This window comes from Mauremys reevesii, linkage group 6 (genome assembly GCF_016161935.1).
Source record: "Mauremys reevesii isolate NIE-2019 linkage group 6, ASM1616193v1, whole genome shotgun sequence".
NCBI lineage: Eukaryota > Metazoa > Chordata > Testudines > Geoemydidae > Mauremys > Mauremys reevesii.
The window spans coordinates 119842875-119868321 of NC_052628.1; the positions used below are offsets into that span (position 1 = coordinate 119842875).

Here is a 25447-nt window from a genome sequence, read left to right on the forward strand (position 1 = left end):
TTGAACATTTTTATCAATGACCTGGAAAAAGACATGAAATCACTGATATAGTTTGCAGATGATGCAAAAATTAGGACAGCAGTAATAGTGAAGAGGACAGGTCACTGATTCAGAATGATCTGGAGAGGGTCCAGAGAAGAGCAACAAGAATGGTTAAAGGTCTTGAGAACATAGAATCTCAGGGTTGGAAGGGACCTCAGGAGGTCATCTAGTCCAACCCCCTGCTCAAAGCAGGACCAACCCCAACTAAACCCAACATGACCTATGAATGAAGGCTGAAAGAATTGGGTTTGTTTAGTTTGGAAAAGAGAAGACTGAGAGGGACATGATAGCAGTTTTCAGGTATCTAAAATGGTGTCATCAGAAGGAGGGAGAAAACTTGTTCACCTTAGCCTCTAAGGATAGAACAAGAAGCAATGGGCTTAAACTGCAGCAAGGGAGGTTTAGGTTGGACATTAGGAAAAACTTCCTAACTGTCAGGGTGGTTAAACACTGGAATAAATTGCCTAGGGAAGTTGTGGGATCTCCTTCTCTGGAGATATTTAAGAGTAGGTTAGATAAATGTCTGTCAGGGATGGTCTAGACCAGGGGTCCCCAACCTTTGTAGGTCCAGGGACCGGTTTCGTTTGCCGGACCCTCCGCAGGCATGCCTGCGGGAGGTCCAGCTGAGCCGCGGGACGAGCGCTCCCTCCGCAGTCGTGCCTGCGGGAGGTCCGCTGCTCCCGGGGCTCAGCTGGAGCTTCTGCAGGCACGCCTGCGGGAGGTCCACCGGCTGAGCCCTGGGAGCAGCGGACCTCCCGCAGGCACGACTGCGAAGGGAGCGCTCGTCCCGCGGCTCAGCTGGACCTCCCGCAGGCATGCCTGCGGAAGCTCCACTGGGTCAGTTCGCGGCCCGGTTTCTAAGAGGCCGCGGACCGGGGGTTGGGGACCCCTGGTCTAGACAGTATTTGGTCCTGCCATGAGGGCAGGGGACTGGACTGGATGACCTCTCGAGGTCCCTTCCAGTCCTAGAATCTATTAATCACTTGGTAAATTAGAAACAAGCAAATAATATCCATTTTAATAAGGCTAAATGTATATGTAACCCACACACCTCTTGGGTGTGGTGTTCTGTCCCAGCTAGTGGCACTGAGACCACTTAGATAGAGATTAATGAGTCTTCTCTACAGCCTTAGCTAAGAGCCAGGTGGCTTTTAGCTCATGACGTAGAGGCTCATGCACTAAGCTCCAGAAGCCCCAGGTTCGATCCTGCCTGCCGACTACCGGGATGTGTTGGTGTTACATATACACTTAGGAACAAAGAATGTAGGCCATACTTACACGACGGGGGACTTTGTCCTGGGAAGCAGTGACTCTGAAAAAGATTTGGGGGCCATGGTAAATAATCAGCTGAACATGAGCTCCCAGGGAGATGCTGTGACCAAAAGGGTTAATGCAATCCTTGAATGCATAAACGAGGGAATTTTGCACAGAAGTAGAGAGGTTCTTGTACTGCTGTATTTGGCACTGAAATACTGCCTCCTGTTCTGGTGTCAACAATTCAAGGATGTTGATAAATTGGAAAGCGTTCAGAGAAGAGCCCTGAGAATGAATAAAGGACTAGAAAAAAAAAAGACAGTTACGTTTTCCGTAACTGGTGTTTGAGATGTGTTGCTCACGTCCATTCCGTATTAGGTGTGTGCACTCACTGCTTTGCTGACCATGGTCAGAGAGAAGCTGGCCTCAGAATCCAGGGCATTCTAAGGCATTGAGGTGGAGGCACAGCAGCCTTATGGGTGCCTCCTTGGCTTGGAAGTTTGAGCTGAGTTCCTTTCTGGCCATGCTAGGAGCGCAGACCCAACAAGGGCTCCTCTGGGACAGGTGTTTTTGTCTCTTGTCTTATACGTAAAGTGTAAACTCTTTGGGGCAGGGCCAATCTTTGTTCTGTTTGTACAGTACCTGGCACAATGGAGTCCTGGTCCACAGGTAGAGCTGCTGGGTGTTACGGCAATGATATGGAAGAATTGTCTTGAGTGTTATGAGCTGTGGAGTATCAGGAGTGTCTTTGGCTGGGGACATTGGTTCCTATTGGTAAACCTTTTTATCACATCAAAAAAGGAGGACACGGTATAGGTACATTTAAAAACAGCCGCTAAGGGCTTCTTTTTCTGCAGGGAGAAGCCCATTTGTGCAGTGGGTTTTCACTAGAAGTGTATGGAAATGCGTGTTTATTTGGAGAGTAAAAGGAAATGCCAATAGTAGAAGACGCAGAAAACTCAGACAATGGTGGTGAACCCCTGTGCAAATCTGAGGAATGTAGATCAACAAGGGCTATGGTGGGGCTAACATACATGACTAAACGTGCTGGGGTGGAGAGAGGGAAAACACTGCCTCTGCACCTGGATGAAACCAGGAGCAGAACAACGGGGTTACAGGCTGAGAGGAGTATACTAGGGCCATTCATGTATAAATCTGTGTATAAACTGGAGTGGTGCCCCAACATGGATTTACTGGGGCAGGATTGACTTTTGTTGAGCTTGGAGTGTGTATGTAGGGGCGCCTATTAATTGGGGCAGAGTGTTCAGCCACTGGGAGACTGGAGTCCTGGGACCTACGCAGCTGGGACACCCAACCAGCTAGGTTGGGTATGTGTACACTGGGTATGTGTACACTGCATCTGGGGGCCAGCCTGGCTGAACAGACTTGTGCTCGTTCTGCTTGAGCTAGCGCACAAAACGTAGCAGTTTAGATGTTGCAGCTCCAGCTAGCCATGTGTGCTGAGTGGGCTTGAGAGCCCAAGCTGCGAACATCTGCACTGTTATTTTTAGTCTGTCTACCTTGGCTCCCAGGAAGAGCGCAGATATCCCCCAGGAGACCAGACAGGAAGGTCCCAGCTCAGGCACTGATGTAGGCTTGGTCAGGGACGGGGGAGGTTTTCTGAAGGGTGCTCTCTCTCTCTCTCTCCATGCTGAGTTGAGCACCTGAACAATTCCATTTGCTTCACCTTTAGGAGTGTAGAGGGAAGCAGCCTGTGAACTAGCTCTTCACTTTTGTCAAAGGTTTTGCCCACTGTGGAAATACCAAAGTGATGAGCAATATCCCTCTACTGCAATGTAAATAATACGGTTTTGTCATTTTCATCCTGTGGTGAATTTTATAATTTTTTCCATAAAACTGAAGGTTAATTATTCTGTAATTAAGAGTGCTGCATAATTCAGTGCAGCTCTGTTGCAGAATGCCACTCAGTGTAGGCTTAGGATACGCAGTACAAGGAGCCTGGGCTATACTGCACCCCCCAAAATGTGTAAGTTGCTATGCATTGAGGCAAGGCTTTCCTTCCTCAGACCCTCTATCATCTTCCCTGAAGCGGATTTAATTAGCCTCTTAGATTGTATACATGCAAATACTATTGGTGATATCCCATTTTTTAAATCTAATCAGTAGCTAACTGTTGCAACTCCATATGCTGCATAAAGGAGTATTCCCATTTATTGGTGACCTTTTGTTATAACTAGTGCTGCAAAACCAAAAAGATATTTATATAGGTCCTTTATTAAAATTACTTTTAGGGCCTGACAACTGCATCTTTAAAGATATGTCCTTAGAACCTGGAGGACTAACTGCTACTTACTTAAAAACCATTTTAAAAGGTAGTTTGCATTTTAAGCTTCACCATACATGGTCCTGTCACTACACCTGAAGATGCAGAAATTGTTTTGATCCTTCCACCAGCTTTTTCTGTGAGCCTGAACAAATCAAACCCTCTATGCTTCAGCCTCACCTCTAACATGGAGATAATGTTACCTCACAGGAGTGTTGCAAACCTTACCTAATTTGTAAAACACTCAGACACTCACCTAAAACATGCCAGAGGAGTGCCCAATATTTTTCAATCACTCCTCCCACATTTTCCTTATGACACCATTTACTGTTAAGCAAAACTTTCAGAAAGATGATCTCAATCAAGGCAGAAAGAGCTGTCAATTATACATATTTGCACATTCATTTAATGTAGGACAATGATGCTGAAAACAGCTTTAATATTTTTAAAAAGGATATAGTGCAGCTCGTTGAACTCGTCTTCCTGAGATTTCTAAAAGCAGACATGTTAACCAAATATTGATTTTTTTTGTCTAAAAGAAAATAAATTCTGGTTTTACATATGAACAGCATTAGTCAGAAACAAAAAACCTAATTCCAGTTGCAGAGTGGTACAGCTCTAAAGTTTTACAATAAAATAGAAATACGCAGACTAAGAAGAATAAACAATGAACCCCAACAGGAGAACAAGAGGCACGACAAAACTAAGTGTACATCATACATTTATTACTGAACAACTCTCTCAACTCCAAAATTGGGCACAGGGATTAAAAATAAAAATTCATTGCACTACTTAGTAAAGCATTACTAGTAACTCTCATAAAAAATGTACAAATTTTGTTAAAAATTTATCAAGCCTTCAAATGATTTGGTTACAGATATTTATAATACATTTAAAACTACATGTTAACTGATACAAGAGAGTATGATTTAAAGAAAACACTCAACAAAATATGATTCCAACAAAACCCATAAGCTTTCATAATCATTAGCAAATCTGAAACACAAATAGCAAAATGAGGTAACTGAATGTACCAAAGGGGGGGGAAACACAGCTCTTTTATTAAGGCCTAAAGATAACTCAGTCAAAAATGCATTTTCAGTAAGTTTAAAAAAACCAACACATTGGTAGATCCCACCATTCCAAGTATTACAAAAAGTGTAAATGTTAACAGCTGAGAAAATCACATTCAAGAGACTACAAAAACTGTATACAACCAAAAAAAATTACTTTGCACAAAAACCTTTCTGTAAAGAAAACCCACAAAATGAGACCTTGGAGAGATCTGTAGGCCTTGGTATCCATTCAAAACCAGAACACATTCAAATTAAGTTGACAATTCATGCAAAAAACACAGCAGTGCCAACATGGTAAAGCCAACAGTTTGTTGTTTTTAGAAGGGAGGTGGGAAATGGGGAGGGGCCAACCAACATAAACCTTTTTACTGGATTCTGGTGCTGCCAGGCACCACTGCAGGCTGTGGAATTAGACACAAATGTGCATAACACATGGCAGTAAAGGCTGAGCATGAATCCCCTTCCCCTCCTCTTTTGACAGGGCAGCCACAACAATGAAGTCTGTTGTCGCCAGTCTGAGCTGGTTCAGAACACATGCATGTGTGCTTTTTATACACACTAACCACAGGAAGCAAGTCTGCACACATCTGCAAGAGTCCCATGCAAACGAAAGAAACATTCCAGAAGAGATCAGCCACAAGAGTGCAACAATGAAATTCAGTATTTTACCAAATGAAATCCTACTGCCTCCTAAATCTCCACCTGCGTCACAGAACTTTACTGGGAAAGAGGGCCATTACATATCAAGATTTCTCCAGTTCAGGAAAGAGGACTACTCTACCTCAATATTAGTAAAATATGCCTTGTTAATTATGCATTTCTATCTAACTTAGAAAAGTGCCTTATTTCCATGCGTCAACAAAGTGAATACTGAGTGTAGTAGTGTTTGTTATGGTTAGATCTGTACAGGTAGAAATTTTTTGCAGCTATATAAAAGACCCTAAGTATTATAAGATGTGTGGCATACACTTCTTTTTAAACACATGATTTCATTCGTTAAAAAAATAAATTTTACTATATGTGATTTAACTTGTTTGGTGACATGTTGTGACAGTTCCATTCCTTAGCACATCCAGGGGAAAATGAACATTTTAAAGTTGTTGTACACTGTATATTTTGTAATAATTTTGATAGACTTAGTGTTAGGTACTGACATGGACAGACAAGCAAGTTTTTTGTTCTACTTGTGTAACTAAACAGAGGCAATAGCATCTGAAACATGGGCAAAATTGTGCTTTCATTTTGTTTTACTGAACCACAAGCTGTGATTGGTCTGTAGAGCCTTCAAAGGGCAAGCAGCATGGAGAACATGTAACACTGTCTGAAAATATAACTGATACTAAAGCACAGCAGCACACAAAAGCATCAGAAATGACACAGAAACTTAAAGCTGAGACTGGCAGCAAGTTCCAGCAATATTGCTAGTTGTGCCACTTGTGCTATTGCAACCAAAGTAATGACACTACACTTAGGAGAAAGCACAGTGATGCAAAACAGTGCATCTCTTCAATAACTATGGTATACATAGTAGACCTAAATATTTGACTGAAGAACAAATTTTAAAACCTTTAACAGTCTGAAATGTTAAACAAAGCCAATTTTTCAATAATCCAGCTCTAACATTCGCAGGGCAGCTGAATGGAGGTTAACTCCTTTTTCACAGCATTTTTTGTTCCTGATTGTGTACTAACACACACTTCTCTTAATGTGAATATTCTGGCTACTAACCAAAAAACCAAGGGAGTTTTTTATTCATGCAAAAGCTCACTACCTAGTAGGGAAGGGTAGAAGCAGCATCCTATGCCATCTGAACCAGGCAGCGAATGACCACAAAAACTTACTGTGGTACAAGGACAAAGTTAGGAGTTCTTCCACTCTGAGAAAATGCTAAGAATTCTATTTTGTTCATAAAGTTGCAGGACTAAAAAGGTAGCCTCTCTTCCACTTACACAAACTCCCTTATACATGAAAAAGAACATAAATGAGTTAAAGCCAAAGTTTATAAGCTAAATGATTATGTACTTAGCAAGTACAATGGCCAACAATGTGAGGAGCTGTTGCACAAGACTCTGAATGTCCTTTCAGCTTCTGTGTATGGGGAGGAATATGTTACTTCAGCATCTTCAGAACTGATCTCTGTTCTGAAATCAACTGAACATAATTCAAACTGGCTAGAGGAATTAAAAAGGAAAACGGAAAAGCATCAACATTCAAACGATCAACTGACAATGTTAATGTTGCTAACTGATTTTGTGCGATACTGCAACTATTGATAAATTAGCAGTAAATCAGCCAATGTAAAATCTGGATTTTATGACATGAGCTAAAAACAAGATTAATCATGTATTGCGCAATCACTGCACTCTTTAGTGGTACACTTACAACCGCCAGTGAAGGGGAAGCAATAACAGTTGTCTGAATAAAAGTTAAAAGGTCTTTTTATACCATTAAGTACATTGGGGAGGAAATATTAAATGCCTATAATTGCTGCACCCTTAGCATTCAGTGTGCAACTGCAAACACAAGGAAAGAAACCAGTGTACAGTACTAGTACTGTTTAAATAACACACAAGATTATACATTGCAGCATAATTAATACTACTCACATACGTTCTCAGTACATGCTGGTATATAGGTTCTCAGACATACGCACACACACTTGCTAGCACACCCCACACAAACTCTCGTGTGCACATACATACTCCCGCCCATACCATTCGTTCCCACTCACAGTATCTGAAGGCTCTATATAAGGTAGATTGCTATATTGTTTGGAGCTACCACTTTTTATAAAAGCACATGCTAAAAGATCACGTCCACTGTAATCTCGCAGCAACACTCGGAATGATCACACAAAAACCAGGGAATGTTAGTGCACACACAAAATTAAGCTAAAGAAAATAAAATCTTTGGAGTTCCAATCACACGGTTAGTATAACAATCCCATAATTGTGAAGACTAATTATAAGCTTTATAATTGATTAAATCACACAGTGCAAAAAAGGTCCATTGACCCTTTTGTGTAAAGGGAAGGCTGGCAGCCACACGGGTAAGTTCAATGGATAGTTCGTCTATACATGTGACTAGGAACACCCAAACTAGAATTGTGCTCTTAGATTGGTCATTCTGAATCACGATGCACTTCTGAAGCATCAGCTCTACAAATTGGGCAGGTACGATTTGCCTATAAAACAAAAGTAAAACAAGGTTTAGTGCATTGACAAGGATGCTTATTTATATAACGTATATCACACTATACAACAGGCATGTACTAATCCAAAATGGAATCACAACAGGAAGATAAATTGGGTCTGTGCCCTTTTTGGCTTCTTTATTGTGTGTGAAGGTGGCCCAAGAGGTCTGCCAAATTAAAACTCTGCCTTTTTTTAAAACACCCACAAATTGGGAGAGACGAGAATTTTCTCAAAGAATTATGGAGAATGACGACATTATGCCATCATAAGACACTGAAAACTGAGCAGCTGAAGAGAAGGGAGTTTTAGTTAAACTGTTTTTAACAACGCCTATTGAACACAGTACGGAGAACTATATGTAAAAAGATGTCCGTTCAAGAATGAGTGCTGCCGCCTTTCAGTTAAGGAGAGTGCGCTCACAGGGTATATCTACATGGCAAAGCAAAACCCTATGGGGCGGAGAGTCTTAGAACCCTGGTCTACAGTGCTAAAAACAGCTGTGTATACATTTGGGCTCAGGCTGGAGCTTGGACTCTGAAGCCTGGGGAGGGGGATGCGTTTCAGACCCCAAAACCCTACACAGCTGTTTTTAGCACTGCAGAAAGTGCCTGAGTCTGTAGACCAGGCGTCTGAAAATCGCTGCCACGGGGGGGAGGGGGGGTTGTTTGTGCTGTGCAGACATACCCTAACTGCACATTTCCTGCAACACCCACCCCCAGCAAAATCAGGGAAGATCAGACTCGCATTCCTGATACTATTAAAGAAATGTTAACAATGAAGGGATAAACACTTTCAAGCTCTCTTTACAAAGAGGCAAGCCAATACTGCAAAAATATTCTGCAGATAATATTTACAATAAAATCTTCCCTAAAAAAAGGAAATTAGATTCCCAGACTCTCCTCCAATTTGATATTTGCAATTTGAACTATTTACATATGTGAACTAAGGTTTTAATCAAAGCAACAGCACTGATGATTAGTGAACTGTTGGACTTACAATAATGTCTAAAGTGGCCAAGTTTTGAGTATTTTCACAATTAGTAGAAAAACGTTCCTGTTTCTTAGTGCAACCAAAAATGAATGTATTTTTTTTCTCTCCATCACATTTTTAAGTAACCATTATTGTCCTACAGCTGCTTGCATCAAAGTGTCATTGACATTTTAGGGGGAAAATGAGAAACAGTGCTGCAAACTGAAGACACAAAACCCAAGTGCACTTCTTCCTGTATCATTATGGTTTCATAACCATTTGAGGGAATTCAATCACCTTACCTTTGGCTATGTACACACTGCAGAGCCCATGTCAGCCCAGTACCCTAGTGTAGATGCAGCCTATACCAACAGAGTTTTTCCTGTCAGTGTGGGAACACCACCTCCCCTTTTAAGTTTTGTGCTGGCATCTGTCTATACTGGGGGCTTTGCTGGCATCGCTGTCACTGGGGAGGTGTTTTTTTCACAACCATGACTGACACAGCTATGTCAATATAGGTTTTATGCGTAGTAGAGCAAGTATCTGTTCTGCACCCTTCTATTCTAGATATAATGCAACTAATCCATCTAATTTAGAATAAAACTGTCTTTTCCTAGATTATACAGCTTGAGAACTGAGCAACTCAGATATACTCATCAAGATTATATTTCAACGTTTGCTATCAGTAGTATTAAATATGACATCTAGTGGTAGTATCAATATATTGTCATTTACTGAAAGCAAATGATAGAAAACTAATCCGCAAAACCAGACTAAATAAACAACTAAAATCTTAATATCAACATAAATCAAGTTATTCATGTTCATGTAATGCTATAGTAACAGTTCTACAAATTTTAGCAGTAGAGCATTTCCCCATGTTTTAGGATTCTCTACCATAATGAATTAGTTACATGCATTGCATTCTGCTACATTTCATGGAATTTAGTCCCCTTCTCCTTATCTGAACATCACTCTCAATGGTTTAAGAACGAACTGGAGGTGCATACTGAAGTGCAGGTCATGAATGGAAACTTCACTTAAAGTAGTTACTTGAGGCAAATTAATTTTCTCAAACATAAGCATACATATGCCATTAAATGATATACTGCAGCCTTCCTCAAAAGTATTCTAAATAAACTTTCTAATGAGATCTTCCAAATACCACTTATTTAAAACTGAGTAGTTCTACCTAGGGGCTTTCTGTGAAAGCCTTATAGCAAAAACAGAGAGGTTTTGATAATGTCCCCAGAACCAAGATGAATTACAACTATTTACTTATGATTTGGGATTTTTAAAAATATAACACACAGTATTGCCAAACCCAAGTGTTCAACAATCAGGAATCAGGCCTAAAAAAACCCTATGAGTGGCTTAAAAACCATGGGATTTGGAAAAAATAATTTGGGTTCCTTTTCATTGTTTTCTGATTTCTGAGCCATCCAGGTGCACTCAGGTTGGGCTTTTCAATCCCAAAGACAAACAACCGCTACGTAAAGCGCAGGCAACCTCATGCCGCCTTGCCTGGTAATGTAGTAACTGTGGTAGCATTGTCCAACATGCTGAGAATGTGATTGGAATAGATGGATCAGAGGAATGCTGCCCGAAATTCCAGGATGTTGATGTGAATCTGAAATTCCTGAGCAGTCCAGGTCCCCTGAATCAATGCGCTCATCCATGTGGGCGCCCCATCCGACGAGAAATGCATCCATGATGATTGTTACTGATGGGGAGGGCAGAAAGAATGGCATCCCGGTGTAGACCTGGTCTGAGTCCGTCCACCACTGGAGGGAAGAAATATCATTGGGATCCGATAACAGGAAGTCCATGGTATGGCACATGGGGGAATAGACTCTCTGAAGCCAGGGTTGTAGGCAGCCAAAGCAGAGACGGGCCAAGGCAGTCACATATGTGCAAGCCACCATGTGGCTCAGAACAGAAAGGCAAGTCCTGGCCGGAACAGAAAGACTGGAGAGCACCATGGAAATCAGCTCTTGTAGGGTCTGGAACCTGTCCTACGGCAGGTAGGCACGTGCTGAGAACACGTTGATGTGAGCCCAATGAAGTCTAGGAAATGTGTGGAATCCAAAGTTGATTTATTGACATGTACACTTATCCCCAGGGAGGAGGAGGAGTAAGAGTGTGAGCAGCATGGAAGTCAAGGCTCAAGCTTCTCTTTTTTGATCTCACTGCCAGCAGCCAATCGTCAAGATAAGGGAATGTAAGGACCCCTTAGCACCGGACATGGGCCGCCACTACCAAGAAAATCTTGGTGAAAACCTGTGGAGCAGTGGTGAGTCCAAATGGTAGATGTATTGGAAGTGACGAAGGCCGTCTGTGAATCTCAGGAAACAATTGTGGGCAGGATGGATATCCATATGAAAGCATTTTGCATATTGAGAGCCATACACCACATGCCTCCTTCTTAAGAAGGCATGCTGGCTGCTAGGGTGACCATACAAAAAACTTTGGCTTGCATATGAAATGGTTGAGACGGTCGAAGTCTTGGGAACCACCACCCTGATGCATTGTAGGTTCTGTTGCTCCTCTTTGCAGTAGGGAGTCCACTTCCTGGGCAAGGATACTGTTGTGAAAATGGCTCCTGAGGCAGGGCCGGGGCAGAGGACGTGGGTGAGGTAGTGTTGTGAACTCAGTTGTATAGCCATGTTGAATGACATCCAGGACCCACTTGTCTAAGCTGGTAAAAAAAAAAAAAAGAGTGCTAGATGCCCCCCGAAGGGGGTGGGTCAGGTGCACAATGTGAGACAGGGTAGTTGATGGCTCTCTGGTTGCACTCCGAAATAATGCTTCTGCAAAGACTGAGTATGAGACCCTGAAGGTTGTGAAGATGAACCTGTCCAACAGCTCACTGGGTCTTCTGCCATTTGCAAGGAGACTCATAAGGCTGCTGGCGGAAGAACTGGGGAGCTCTAAATTGCTGCGTCAGAGGTGGGCGGTAAAATTTGTGTTTGGGTGCTGGTGTGTAGATAACCAGCGATCGCAGAGTGGCACTGGAGTCTTTGAGGGAGTCAGTCAGTCTTCTGATTGAAGAGATGAGATTCAACGAAAGGGAGCTCCTCAATGGTGGTCTAGACTTCCCTCGGGAAACTGGACAAACATAGCTACAACTCCCTATGCGTGACAATCCCTGTAGCCATTGTGCACGAAGTATCCACCACATCCACTGCAGCCTGGAGTATTGTTCTCGCAACCAATTTCCCCTCCTGTAGGATAGGCTGGAAGCGAGCTAGATCCTGCTGGGGCAGTCTGTCTGGGAAATCTGCCAGCTTGCTGCAGGTAAGGAAGTAGTACTTGGTGAACAGAGCCAAGGAATTGGAAATGCGCAATTGTATGCTGACAGAAGAGAAGACCTCACAACCTAGGAAGTCCAGCCGCTTGCCCTTCTTGTCTGTCAGGGTGGAGCATGGGTGTTGCTGCTGAGCCTGTTCCATTGCTGCCTAAATAACAAAGGAATTTGACTAAGGGTCGAGAGAAGAAAAACTGAGACCCTTTCAGAAGCACATAGTACCTCTTTTCCGCCCCTTGGGAGTGGGTTTGCAGCTAGCTGGAGTGTGCCATACAGTCTGTTCTGGTTGAAAAATGGCATCACTGATCAGTAGAGCTACCGTGGCCAGTGCTGAGGTGTGTACGATGTCAAGAAGCTGGTGATGCTTGTCTTGTACTTCCTCCAGTGGGATGTGGAGGGCAATCGCCACCCTACGCAGCAGTTCTTGAAATTAGCGCTAGTCAACTGGGTGCAAAGAGAGAGTTGAAGACACCATGGCATCCAGGGATGATGAGGGGAATTGCTCCAGTTCTGGCAGTACCACTGGAGTCGGACTAAGTGCTGCATCCTCCAACAGTGGTTCTGAACACCTGCTCAATGATGGTCAAAGGGGTGAGATTGGAGACTTCTCACAAGCAGAGCAGGAAGATTCCAATGGCAGATACTGAGGCCACAACCCCCAGTACGGCCAACAGGCGGATCCGGTGGTTGCTGTGTACAGTCCCTAGGAGTGGGATACCAGTGATGCCAAGGCGTGGCAAAAGGAGGGTATTGCCATTGAGTCGGCGGGACCTTAGGGTAGGCATACTGATGATAGAGGCGGCGCAGACCCTGCTTTCTGTCTGAGTTCTCTGATGCAGAGAAGTCAGAGCCCGGTTCAAACGATGGCGCTGTTGGAACCACGGGAGTTGTTGGGGAGCAGGCGGGAACATGGCCCGAAAGAAGCAAGTCTAATGTGGGGAAGCATTCTTTGCTAGGAGGAAATGGAGACCTCACCTCTGCCAAGGCAAGAGTTCATAAGACGCGGGGGCAGACTTGAGTCTTCCCTGTGTCAGTGACACGTGCTCTGCAGTCGGAATCAGAGCAAGAACGGGCACTGAAAAGGAGAACTGCCTAGGAACCGAAGGCTCCCTTGACTTTGATAGTGCTGACCTAGAAGGATTTTGCAGCTTGGTGGGCAGCTCAGACGTTTTGTATGGCTTCTTATTGTGCTTCTGAGCCTTGGAACATGCCAGTTCTGCATGGCTGGAACTGCTGGACAGAGCAGTATCCTTCTTGGGCCTGCAGAAAGGCTGCCATTTTTATGCGCATGCTTCCTTGCCTCACGGCTAGGCCTCAGCACAGAATTGTGCTCCGCGGTAGGAGGTGCACTCCTAGATTGCTCAGTGTATGGAGGAGGAGGTGGTGTTCCCTGGCCTGTATCAGGCTGCAGCCTGATGACAACCTCCGTGAGGTGCTTCTTGAGGCAGAGAGCCCAGCTTTCCTGGGTACGGCTTGGGAAGGAGAAGCAGATACTGCACCTGTATGCAATGGGAGCTTCTCCCAAGCAGAAAAGGCAGCACTGGTGCTCGTCATTGGTTGAAAGTGAGTTAGGGCAGGAGGTGCAGATCTTGAACCTCGGTGTCTTCGGCACAATCCAGTACCCAGGCATGGTGGCTAGTGGGGGGGCAACTGGTAAAACAGTGTCCCAAAGTCCTTAAAATCCTAAAAACTACTACTACTGACACTAAAATTACTATCAAAAAATAACAAAATACTAACTATACACAGGAATAAACGTTTTTTTTTTGTGTGTGCAAAGTGTCTCACAAGAGACAAGAGACCAGTAGAGCTCCGGCTCAAACCATGTGGTGATGAGAAGAAACGTAGGGCATGGTCAGTCCGCTCCGCCCTTATCACCCTGGACGAAACCATGAGGCAGAGCAAGGGTGCATGTGCGGATCAACGGACACTACTAGTTTCAAAATCTCTGGCTCCAAGTGCCTGCGTATAACCTTCAGTGGAATACAATAGGGACCATCACTCGAAGAATACAGTGAAACTGACAACATACAAAGAAAGCTGTCAAATGTACATAGAATATAAGATGGACAAAAGGAAAATATTTTTTTATTTCTTCCAGTTATAACCACCTGGGGGCTTCTCTACTCTAGAAAGATTTGCTGCTTTAACTATATTGGACTCTCCAGTCACTCAGCACTGAAAACAGCACCACCACCAGCAGCAGCGCAGAAGTAAGAGTAGCAGTACCACACCCCTCCCTCCAATAACCTTGTAACCCGCCCTGCGACTCCCTTTTGCATCAGGACCCCCAGTTTGAGAAACGCTGGTCTCCCACATTAAATCTGTATAGTATAGGGTATGAGCCCACAAAAGATCAGATTTCACAGGGGGAGACCAGATTTCACGGTCTGTGACACGTTTTTCACGGCCGCGAATTTGGTAGAGCCCTATCTATAGTAAATAAATCACCTCAGATCAGTGCTACTGGAAACATTTTTGAAATCTGATTTTTCACTATACTGTTTTCTTAGGGCTTTGTCTTCACTAGACTTCTGAATTGCCAACTAACTTGAAGTACTTAACAGATTTGCAAAGGCTAGTGTGGACACCTCCCACACATTTGGCCCAGGCTACAAATGCATGGAGACTGGTTAGAGTGGGATGGACTGTAGGGGGAGTGTCCTTACAAACATATTAAGTATCTCCAGTTAACTGTCAATCACTGAGGCCTTGTATACACTTGCAACTTAAGAGTGCATTGAATCAGCCCTGGGTTCCCTAACTCCTGACGTTTTCACACTGGCAAGGCACTTAGAGTGCCTGGACTCCACGGCTGGAGCGCCCCTGGTAATCCACCTCCACGAGAAGCATAGAGCTTGCTGCGTCCTAGCTGAAGCACTGGGGTGTCAGTGTGGATGACATGTTGCACTACTGCGCTGTGATTGGCCTCTGGAAATGTACCATAATCCCTTGAAGTCAAGTGGCCACTCGCATCATTGTTTTGAACTCGGCTGCAGGCATGCGGATATCCCCTTTCAAAGCTCCATTTCTGACAGCCCACATGCTTATCTGCTTCAGGACACAAAGCAAACCATTACTGTGGAATGCTCCTGCTGCAGAGAGAGAGAGGCGGAGAGTGGGGGCTGATGTCCGGGTTTTCCCCTTCCCCCTGCCGCTGTTTGAACTTACAAGACAGCATGCTGACACACTCTGCCCCCAAAACACATTGACTCTCCCCCCACATACACGCAACACACTCCCTGTCATACTCCACCCCTCATTTGAAAAGCAGCTGGCAATCTAGTAGGATGCCCTGGAACAATGGGATTGGGAAACCTGCATCATGTGATACTGTGCCTTCCCCATTAGGCATTGCAAACTCCTTCCAAAGCACGCTGCAGCCACTTGCACACTGGGATAGCTACCACAACGCACTGCTCTCTGTGGCGTTGCAAAAGCTGCTAACGTGGCCACATCACTGCGCTTGCAGTTGACAGTGTGAACACACAGCACCGCTTTCCCTGCTGCTGTCTCTGAGGGCTGGTTTAACTCCCGGCGCTCTACATCTGCAAGTGCAGACGTAACATCTAGTGTAGGCATAACCCTTATTCTTTACATTTTTCTCAGTTTGCTACTAAAAACATTAGTCATTTATACTTCAGTTTCTAGTTCTCTGACACTATCATAATGCTGCAATGTTTGGGTTCAGAATATTGCAGAATATCTATTGCATACAAATGGTTTCGATTGGAAATTTAAATAAATGTATGGATTTTTTTTACTGGTCTTTTTTTTGTACTTTAGACTAGACTACACATTATTACGTTTGCTATAATTTTAATATAGGTATCCATTCCACAATCTCAGAGCATGAGTATCTGATCTAGTAGCATGCCTCTAAATCCCAATCTCTTTTATTCATGCACATTTGTTTAGTATTGAACTCATTACCCAAGAGAAGGTCTATTCATCAGACTATTACTGACTACCACATTAAAGATATTCTGCAGTAAGCATGATAAAGCAGCTATTTTACTCTCTCTCTAGGTTAGACTATGTACGATCTATAAGAATACACCTGTCAGCAAAGCAACAAGACAGCTTAGACGCTTGTGCCATGTTTTTAAGAAAATGCATCTTAAAACAGATACAATGTAAAACAGTGGCTGTATTATTCACTAATGATTATTTCATATTTCTCTCTCTCTCATTTGGGTTGCTATAACCAGAGATCTATTATGGCAAAGATTAAAATAGAGAATAAGTGAATCAGGATAGAACAAAGTACTAAAAATGTGAGACAAGATGGGAAACAATACCTTGCTGGCAGTAGGTCTGGATAATGCAGCTTGCAGAGATCTGTCTCTGTATATCATCTTCTACCTAAGTAATTGTACCCTGCACTTTTCACCTTCTGTATGGCGTTGTCCTAATCTCTGATCTTATGGCGTTGTCCTGATTTTAGATTCTTCACATTTTTTAAAATAACTTGTTTTGAAAGATATACATCTTATTTCATGTGTAAAGCCTTCATTTTGTGAGAAATTTGACCAGTTATATATTTTTCTCCCTGCCCCCAGACTTTACATTTATATAAAGAGCTAGAAAGATTTTTGGTAGTTTCACTTTCACTTAATATCAATTCCTGCTTAAGCAAGAGACATAAGCAGTATTCAGACCACTCACAAATCCCACTCTACTTTGAGCTTTCCTACTTTATCATAAAATTATATTAATACAGGCATGGTTGTGTCCAACTGAAAATGAACTAAATTTGTTGGTCAAGATAATTCTCTTCATGTCAGTTTTTTAATGACACTAGTTTTTATATAGATTTCACATAATCTCCCTTCATCAACTACTAGAAAATAATGTTATTGCAAAAGGAGGCAGCACTTTCAGTCTGTTGGCTTTTGTAGCCTAAATATCAGAAAGGAAAAATAAGAGATGAAACAATAGATGAAATGCAACTGAAAAGAAATACAACTACAAATGAGGCCATTATAAATTCTCACTGAAACTTTTTTTTTTTTTTACCTTAAGCCATTTATCGACACACTTGGCATGGAACTCGTGGTTACAAGGTAAGACTCTAAGTAGCTGCCTTGACTCAAAATCACACATGCATACTACGCACCTAAAAAAAAAGATTGCAGAGTTTGAAGTTATTTGCTATTCAACAACAACAAATTGGCATTCTATAGCCAACTTACAGGTTGTGCTTGCAATGGGGTTTTTAGGAGGAGTAGCTACCCTGATGGAGCGGCATGAGTACAAACCTCTCATGTAGACCAGCTGTGCCAGTGTAAACAGAGCTGTTCCAATGCCGCTTACCTTGGCTTCAAACCTTAGCTAACGCTCCCACCACACAGGATCTTCACCTCCCCAATCAAGAGTACAAGCAAGATTTTGTTACAGTAGTTCATACGAATATTAAAGTTTGCAATGAGCTGCTGAAGATTAGTCAGTGTAAACCCCTTAAGTACTTTTCATTCAGTTTTAATATTAGGATAGGTGGGTTTTTTTTTTTTTAATATGACTATATATAAAAAGGCTAATTATGAGTTGCCACTTCCCCCCCCCCCTCAAAAAAGTGTGAACTTTGGATCAGATTAAAAGGGGAATTTCTAAAAAGAAGTAATTTATATTTCTGTAGCGTCATATGTTTTCTTAAAACAGATTCATCATGGTTGAAACATCATCAACTTAAAGTAAAAATCACATTTCCACCTGAAAATCTATTCCCTACTTCTCGTTACAAGTAATACCTAAGACTGTTGTAACTAGAAGACTGAAAAAAGGTTTTTTTTTCCCTTCTAGTTTGTTTACTTTATATATCTGACAGCACTTTGTGTATGGTCACTTTCACTGCCTCCCATGTATAACCATTTTCTGCTTTTGTTTATGTGGTCTTCCAAATAGAACAGATAAACAGATTGATAGGAAAATGTGTAAACCACAAAAACTGGCAAGGGCTTTTAGAGGTAGGAACAGTGCCTGAAACCACTTTTGATATAGGGTAAATTTCAAGTTGACAATGTCCCTTTAATGTAACAAACTGAATAAATAACTGGACAACTTTTAAAAAATGTTCCAAGTTTACCTACTCATCATTTTAAACCTTAAAACACCCCAAATTTCAAGTAGGAATGTATGAGCTTTCAAAGTCAGGGTAATTATCATCTGGGCTGGAAAATTTAAAAAGGCACATACCATTTGATGTGCATTTTGAGCACTTGTGTTACAATACTGGCTACTATGGATTCCTCCAACCTAGAAGGATCAAAATGACATAGAATGCAATTTAAACTGAGAGGCAAAAGCAATGCACTTACAAAGTCTGTTCTGACTGGTGGTTGTTTGGATTGAACCTGTAAGATGGAAGCTGTTCAATGTCTGCTTTTGTCAGTCCTCGTGGTTTGGCTTCTCCCAATCGTTCTGCCAAATTCAGCAGCGCCTGCAGAAAGCGGAGTTTGTGCTTTTTAAAACCTCATTGTTCACAGAAGCTCCGGCTCCCCATCAACTGCAATGTATTTATTTTTTTGACATAAAATGTTATCACTATCCCACCATATAGTGCTAGCAAGAGGGATTGAGAATCTTGATTGCCCCTTCCCTCAAAATTACAGGCTCTTGGAAACATTCCTTTCAGAGTTTGATCCCAGGTAAGCACTTTTTGAACTGCATAAGAAAGCTCTGTTCAGGTTATCTAAATCTTCATGACCCAGTTCTTAATCCATCTTGCAGCTGCATTCACAGCATGATAAATATTTTGTTTTAGACAGAAAAAAGCTGAAATAATAATATGAATAATCAGAGGAAACAGTTGCCTAATCTGACTGCATATTGCTGCCTGGCTGACCTATAGTTTAAAGGGACACTACCTCTGGCTCCCACTTCTTGCCTAGCTGAGTTCAGGTATGGAGATTACGTGCTGAGAGCTTCCAAGGAATGACGAAGTCACACTGAACTGGGCAGACTCTTTCAGTAGAATATTTTTATTCATGTACAGGCTTCGCTATGGAGCACGATATCAAAACACTTCACTTCTCCCACATAAATAATTTATCCTCAATACCCTTGTGAGCTGAGAAAGCAGCAAACAGCTTCAGAAACAGGGTAACTGAGGCACAGAGAAATTAGGTGAGTTGCTCAAATTCACAAAGGGAATATGTGGCAGAAGTCAAAGCTGAATCTGGATCTCCTGAACCCAGCCTACTGTCTTAACTGGCATGGCAACTGCCTCAGAGGAGCTTGCACATATCACACTAGAAATACTGCACCATTGCAAGGACACAGAACTGAGGCGACAGATCAAGGGAAAGGAGAGGCAGAGGAAGGGAAAAGGAGGTGTTAGTACCGTTATACAAGGCACTGGTGAGACCTCATCTGGAATAGTGTGTGCAGTTCTGGTCTCCCATGTCTAAGAAGGATGAATTCAAACTGGAACAGGTACAGAGAAGGGCTACTAGGATGATCCGAGGAATGGAAAACCTGTCTTATGAAAGGAGACTGAAAGAGCTTGGCTTGTTTAGCCTAACCAAAAGAAGGTTGAGGGGAGATATGATTGCTCTTTATAAATATATCAGAGGGATAAATATCAGGGAGGGAGAGGAATTATTTAAGCTCAGTACCAATGTGGACACAAGAACAAATGGATATAAACTGGACACTAGGAAGTTTAGACTTGAAATTAGACGAAGGTTTCTAACCATTAGAGGAGTGAAGTTCTGGAACAGCCTTCCAAGGGGAGTAGTGGGGGCAAAAGACATAGCTGGCTTCAAGACTAAGCTTGATAAGTTTATGGAGGGGATGGTATGATGGGATAGCCTAATTTGGGCAATTAATCCATCTGTGATTATTAGCAGGTAAATATGCCCAATGGTCTGTGATGGGATGTTAGCTGGGGTGGGATCTGAGTTACTACAGAGAATTCTTTCCTGGGTGCTGGCTGGTGAGTCTTGCCTGCATGCTCAGGGTTTAACTGATCGCCGTATTTGGGGTCGGGAAAGGAATTTTCCTTCAGGGTAGATTGGCAGAGGCCCTGGAGGTTTTTCGCCTTCCTCTGCAGCATGGGTCACGGGTCACTTGCTGGAGGATTCTCTGCACCTTGAGGTCTTTAAACCACGATTTGAGGACTTCAATAACTCAGACCTAGGTTAGGGGTTTGTTCCAGGAGTGGGTGGGTGAGATTCTGTGGCCTGCACTGTGCAGGAGGTCAGACTAGACCATAATGGTCTCTTCTGACCTTAAGTCTGTGAATCTATGAAAACAACTTTTAACTGCCCTCTCATTTCTCCCTCTCAGCACAGCTGCCCTTTTTCTGTTGGAAAAAAAACAAACAAACAAGAGCAAACAAAAACCCTCACTAGAGTTGCAGTTTGACTGTTTCAATAAGTAACTGAAAACTTAAAGCAACTGTCTTGCCACTATCTGTTACTAATAAGGCAGCGAGGTTCCTGGGGAACAGAAATAGAGAGAAGTGGGAGGAAGGAGAGGGAAGAGAAAAGAAAAGCTTAATACATATCACTGTCCATCTGCTAGCTGGGAGGAACTATATAACCCAAGTGCCGGGACTGAGATAGAAGAATGGTTTTAAAAAGAACAAAGCTGTACTCTAATAGCAATAAGCTACTTCAAGTTGTACATTAGGTTGTTACCAATGCACATCCTGAACCAATAAGCCATCTAAGCGCACACCCTATGATGGTTTACTGCTTTATTTTCACACCAATATTTGTATTGGAGAATGCATCAACTGAAATGATATTTGCATATTTATATACTCTTCCAGTTCACAACTTTTATACCTTATTTCCATATTTCAAAGGTTAGGATTTTTAACCTGTAACTTTTTTGGTATGTGTTTTTTCCAATTCTTGTTACTAATGACAGTACCCTTAACATTAAGGCAACAAAGTGCATGATGGAATTTTGTAACTGTTATGTTTCACATTTAGCTGAATTCATCTTATAATAGCAGCAAAGAATCCTGTGGCACCTTATAGACTAACAGACGTTTTGCAGCATGAGCTTTCGTGGGTGAATACCCACTTCTTCCCTTGCATCCGAAGAAGTGGGTATTCACCCACGAAAGCTCATGCTGCAAAACGTCTGTTAGTCTATAAGGTGCCACAGGATTCTTTGCTGCTTTTACAGAACCAGACTAACACGGCTACCCCTCTGATACATCTTATAATAGTAGCATTAGTGTGTAAAGCTAACATCAATTAGCAAGTCATGTAAAATGCACATGACATTATTTGCACAAAACTTACTTCTGTAAAATATTTAAAAATCAATTAAAATGCAAGAAAAAAGTGAAATCTAGAATGAAAAATGGAGCAATTAATGATTATTAGTCTGGGAGGGTTCTGAAAAGAAATATGAACAAAATAAAACTGTTTTTATTAGTTTTTAACATCCAATACCACAGGCATAACATAGTGTTTCTAGATTCTATTTTCAGACATTACATTTATTTAGAAGGCCAAAAAAGGATTGAGGGAAAGATGGTAGTCAGTATAAATTCATCATTTAAGTTAACTACTGTTTCCCAAACATATTTGCACTTCATAAACCAACCTCATAGTTTTCCACCTCTCCATCTTCCACATCCAACTCGAAGCTGAAAGCTGGTCCAACTGCAGGTGGCACCGGAAGCATTGATCTGCAGGAAGAACAATCAGGGATAGGATTTACTATTCATAAAATTAAACAGTTGGCCAGAACAATACGCTTTTGCTTTCTTTCAGCAAAGTTATGCCCAATGTTCTCCACCTGCCATTTTGTTCACTTATTAAAATGAATATGCTTTAGAAATTAAATGGAAATGTTAAATTAATGCATTAAAGTAAAGGATTAAAATTCAGAATCCAGGCAATTCAACAGTTAAGGTACTCACAGGAAAGTTAACTCCAAGACATGGCACATGAGACACACAGTAGAATATTTTCAATTGCTATTTATGAGGTTATTTCTCAGATACCTACAAGTCAATGTTCCCATAGAAACTAGCATCATTGCACTGATAACTAAATTTCAGAACAGAACTTCTGGCTTCTATTTTAAAAGCCGAACAGATTGAACAAAAAAATGACCAAAGACAAGTAACCCCAACTTGATGTGGCTCTGCAATGCAAAAAGCCTAAGTTCTCCAATACACAAATACATGTAATTAAGTGCGCAAGTTGGTCCAATTGCACATTTTGAGTAGATCCCACTGCACTGTCACATATACGTGTGTATATTACAGGAACTTAGCCCAGGGAGAAAACAGAGGGGTTTCTACATCTGGGAAATGAGATCAAGTGTGGGGTGCTAATTTTTCTGTTCTTAATTTTTTCTTTAATTAAAAACAAGCTATATATATGCCGAAAATTCATGATTATAGTTAAAAATTTACAGCAAAGAGTAGGGAAATTCACAAGTTAAGATTTCTAGAGCACTGTAAATTTGGTCTCAACTGGGCTCATACTATAGCAATCTCTCAACTTTGCTAAGTCACCAGTGATGGGGAAGTCAGGAGGGCAGGGCATCTGGGGAAGTTCTGACAAGAACGTGTGATCTAAAGCTTGGCAAGTTCATTGGATCATTTATTCAAATGTAATTTAGCAGAGTCTGAAACTGCAGAGTGCACACAGTGAAAGAAACTGGAGGTTTGGGAATCCAACAAAAGACGTGAAACTCGATGAGCTCTTTTTCAGTGCTGTCTTTCAGATACAGGGAGGAATACAAACATTCATCTTCTCTTTCCAAGAATTTTATGTCCAGCTCAAAAATAGATGCAGCATCCACAGAACAAACAAAGCACGTGGAATCCTTTCATCCACCAGATTCCAGCAGAAAGGGGCCCTACCTAGTTTTCTAGGCCCATTATAATCCCTGAATTTTGTTTCTTCCCCACTCTCTTAAAGAAATGGCTTATTGGAAGCAGGACAGAAATTCAGCATCTACAACAGATTCACAGTTCAGTCAATAAGAAAAGTAACAGCACATAGCGTTCCATTATTTTTCAATAAAACTGTTTCAAACTAAGTAAAGCAACTTATCCCTGAATAGAGACTGTTGAGTATAAACACTTCAGTTTTTCTCCCATTGTAAGGGCATTTCAGAACGTAACCTGTACCCGCATAACAAAAAATAAGTACAAAAGCCTAGCATGCAAGTATATTTGCTATATGCTACAGGTGGACCAACTCTCAATAGCCTTCCACAGGATCAGGAAGAGGCCCTGGGACATGTCCCAGCCCAATTTCACATTTCTACCATTTGCTTGTTGAAGCGCTAGCGCTGTTCACAACAGGACGCAAACACTTAAAAAAATAATAATAGCAGCAAGTGTTTGACTCTGTTCATCCTTGGAAGTGGCTCCACTGTTTTTGCTTATGGGCAAAGCCCAAATGTGGGAAATTTGGATATGAAAGGTAAACATGTAAGAAAGTGAAAGACAGCTGAAAAAAGCCCCTTCCCATGCGAATGCTGAGGCAAACTAATGACAGGTGTTGCTACGTGCTATGCCTGAAAGGGAACAGGCTCAATAGCGTTGGGCTGAGGACAAGATAAGGCCTATGTTAAATGGATCATTTAAAAATTAAAGTACATTAAAAACGTTATTTAACAAGCTACAAAAAGCTGCACAAAACTTACAGCACATATGGTAACAGGCTGGGATGATAAGGGGGTGGTGGTATTGGCTGCTGGGATCGGTATCTACTGCGCCCTGTGAGTCTTCGAGGCATAAAAGGTGGATAAGGCTGTGAGGAGGAAGAAAAGCTTCAGTATTTTCTTGCACAGTTTACTAGTATATTTAAATTAACTGAAATTTGGATTATGAGAACTGATTCTTAAAATGCATTAACAAATAAAATTAAAATGTTTATTCAAACACAATTTTGTTAAATCAAGGATTCCTAATTATGCAGCTTCCAGCATTCCGTGTGAAATGGCTGAGATATACAACATACACAGGAAACCCATGCAAAATACAGTAGTCCTTAAAATCCTTCTAAGGCCTGGTCTAAAAACCAGGTTAGTACTAGTATAACTATTTTGATTAGTCTCTAAGGTGCCACAAGGACTCCTCGCTGTTTTTGCTGATACAGACTAACATGGCTAGCCCTCTGAAACTTGCTTAGAGTTGTGATCTTATGACCTACTGATATGGTTACCCTGGCAAAAGCCTTAGTATGTACACAGCTATACTAGTATAGAGGTTCCTTACAGTTAGGGCCCAATCAAATCCACAGTCCATTTTGATAAATTTCACAGTCATAGCACTTTAAAAATAGTCAACTTCAGTGTTTCAGTGTCGTAACCATGGGCATCCCTACCCAAAAGGAGGTGGGGTGGGCAGTTGCAGTGCTACTGTATGGGGTCGTGGGATTCCCAACCCTACTTCTGTGCTGCTGCTGGGGGTGGCACTGCCTTCATAGCGGGCAGCCCGCTGGGTGCCAAGCTCTAAAGCCAGTGCCACCGCCAGCAGCAGCGCAGAAGTGAGGGGCACGTTACCAGTTGGGGGCTGACAGCTAGGGCTGCAGCCTCTCCGCATGGGGGAATGACAGCTGGGGCTGCAGCTTCTCCAGGTGGGTGGGTGGGTGACAGCTGGATCTGTGGCCTCCTGCCCGGGTCAGGGGCTGTCCCAGCCGGATCTGTAGCCTCCTGCCCGGGTCAGGGGCTGTCCCAGCCAGCAGCTGCAGAGTTTCCTGAAGGCTGTTTCCCAGAGGTGGGTCTGACCCAACTCTTGAAGCAGCCTCTGCAAGGGAAGAGGAAGTCCTGTCCCTCCCCAGCCTGGCCAGGATTAGCAGCTGGAGCCCTGCCCTTCCCCTACAATAGCCAGATTTCAGGGGGGAGATCAGATTTCACAGTCGGTGGCCACGTGTTTTTCACGGCTGTGAATTTAGTAGGCCACTACTTATAGTATAGTTTATTCCCGAATGGGAGTAAGCTAGTCCTCGGTATCCTTGTGCTAACATTTCTTACTCTGCTATGAAAATGGGGCAAACATGTTAAAATTTTGCCACTTATTTTGAAGTGACATTTAAAAGAGTATCAAATAATTCATTCATTGAAAGGAAAGATCACTGAAGGATTTTGGTGGCACCTTGTCAGTCATCCTTCATGTTTGTGCCATCCATGCAAATGAACTACAATTAGTAGAAGGCCCCTAAAATACCTGACCCTCCTTTTTTTAATTGAGAAATTATTTCAAACAAATTATATAAATATATATGCATACATAAAACCCAGAATTTATGACAATAAATTGACACACTGACACATAATAGCACTCTCTCATTCTTTCCCACAAACACTTCACCTTAAAAAAAACTTAACTTCT

At 42.2% G+C, this 25447-nt stretch overlaps 1 protein-coding gene across 3 annotated transcripts in view; it reads right to left on the reverse strand.

Annotated features, from left to right (window-relative positions):
* Positions 1-4284: 4284 nt before the first annotated feature.
* RNF38 (ring finger protein 38) overlaps positions 4285-25447 on the reverse strand; it is a 194306-nt gene continuing 173143 nt past the window's right edge. For 2 of the 3 annotated variants that reach the window (XM_039544538.1, XM_039544539.1), the window contains 6 exons: positions 23758-23864; positions 21694-21778; positions 18444-18565; positions 17146-17245; positions 16428-17028; positions 4285-7840 (listed from right to left, as the gene is read on the reverse strand). In XM_039544538.1, coding sequence (XP_039400472.1) covers positions 16963-17028; positions 17146-17245; positions 18444-18565; positions 21694-21778; positions 23758-23864 — 480 coding nt within the window. In that variant the 3' untranslated portion in view covers positions 4285-7840; positions 16428-16962. The remainder of the gene's footprint in view (positions 7841-16427; positions 17029-17145; positions 17246-18443; positions 18566-21693; positions 21779-23757; positions 23865-25447) is intronic. The other variant, XM_039544536.1, reaches the window with a different exon arrangement.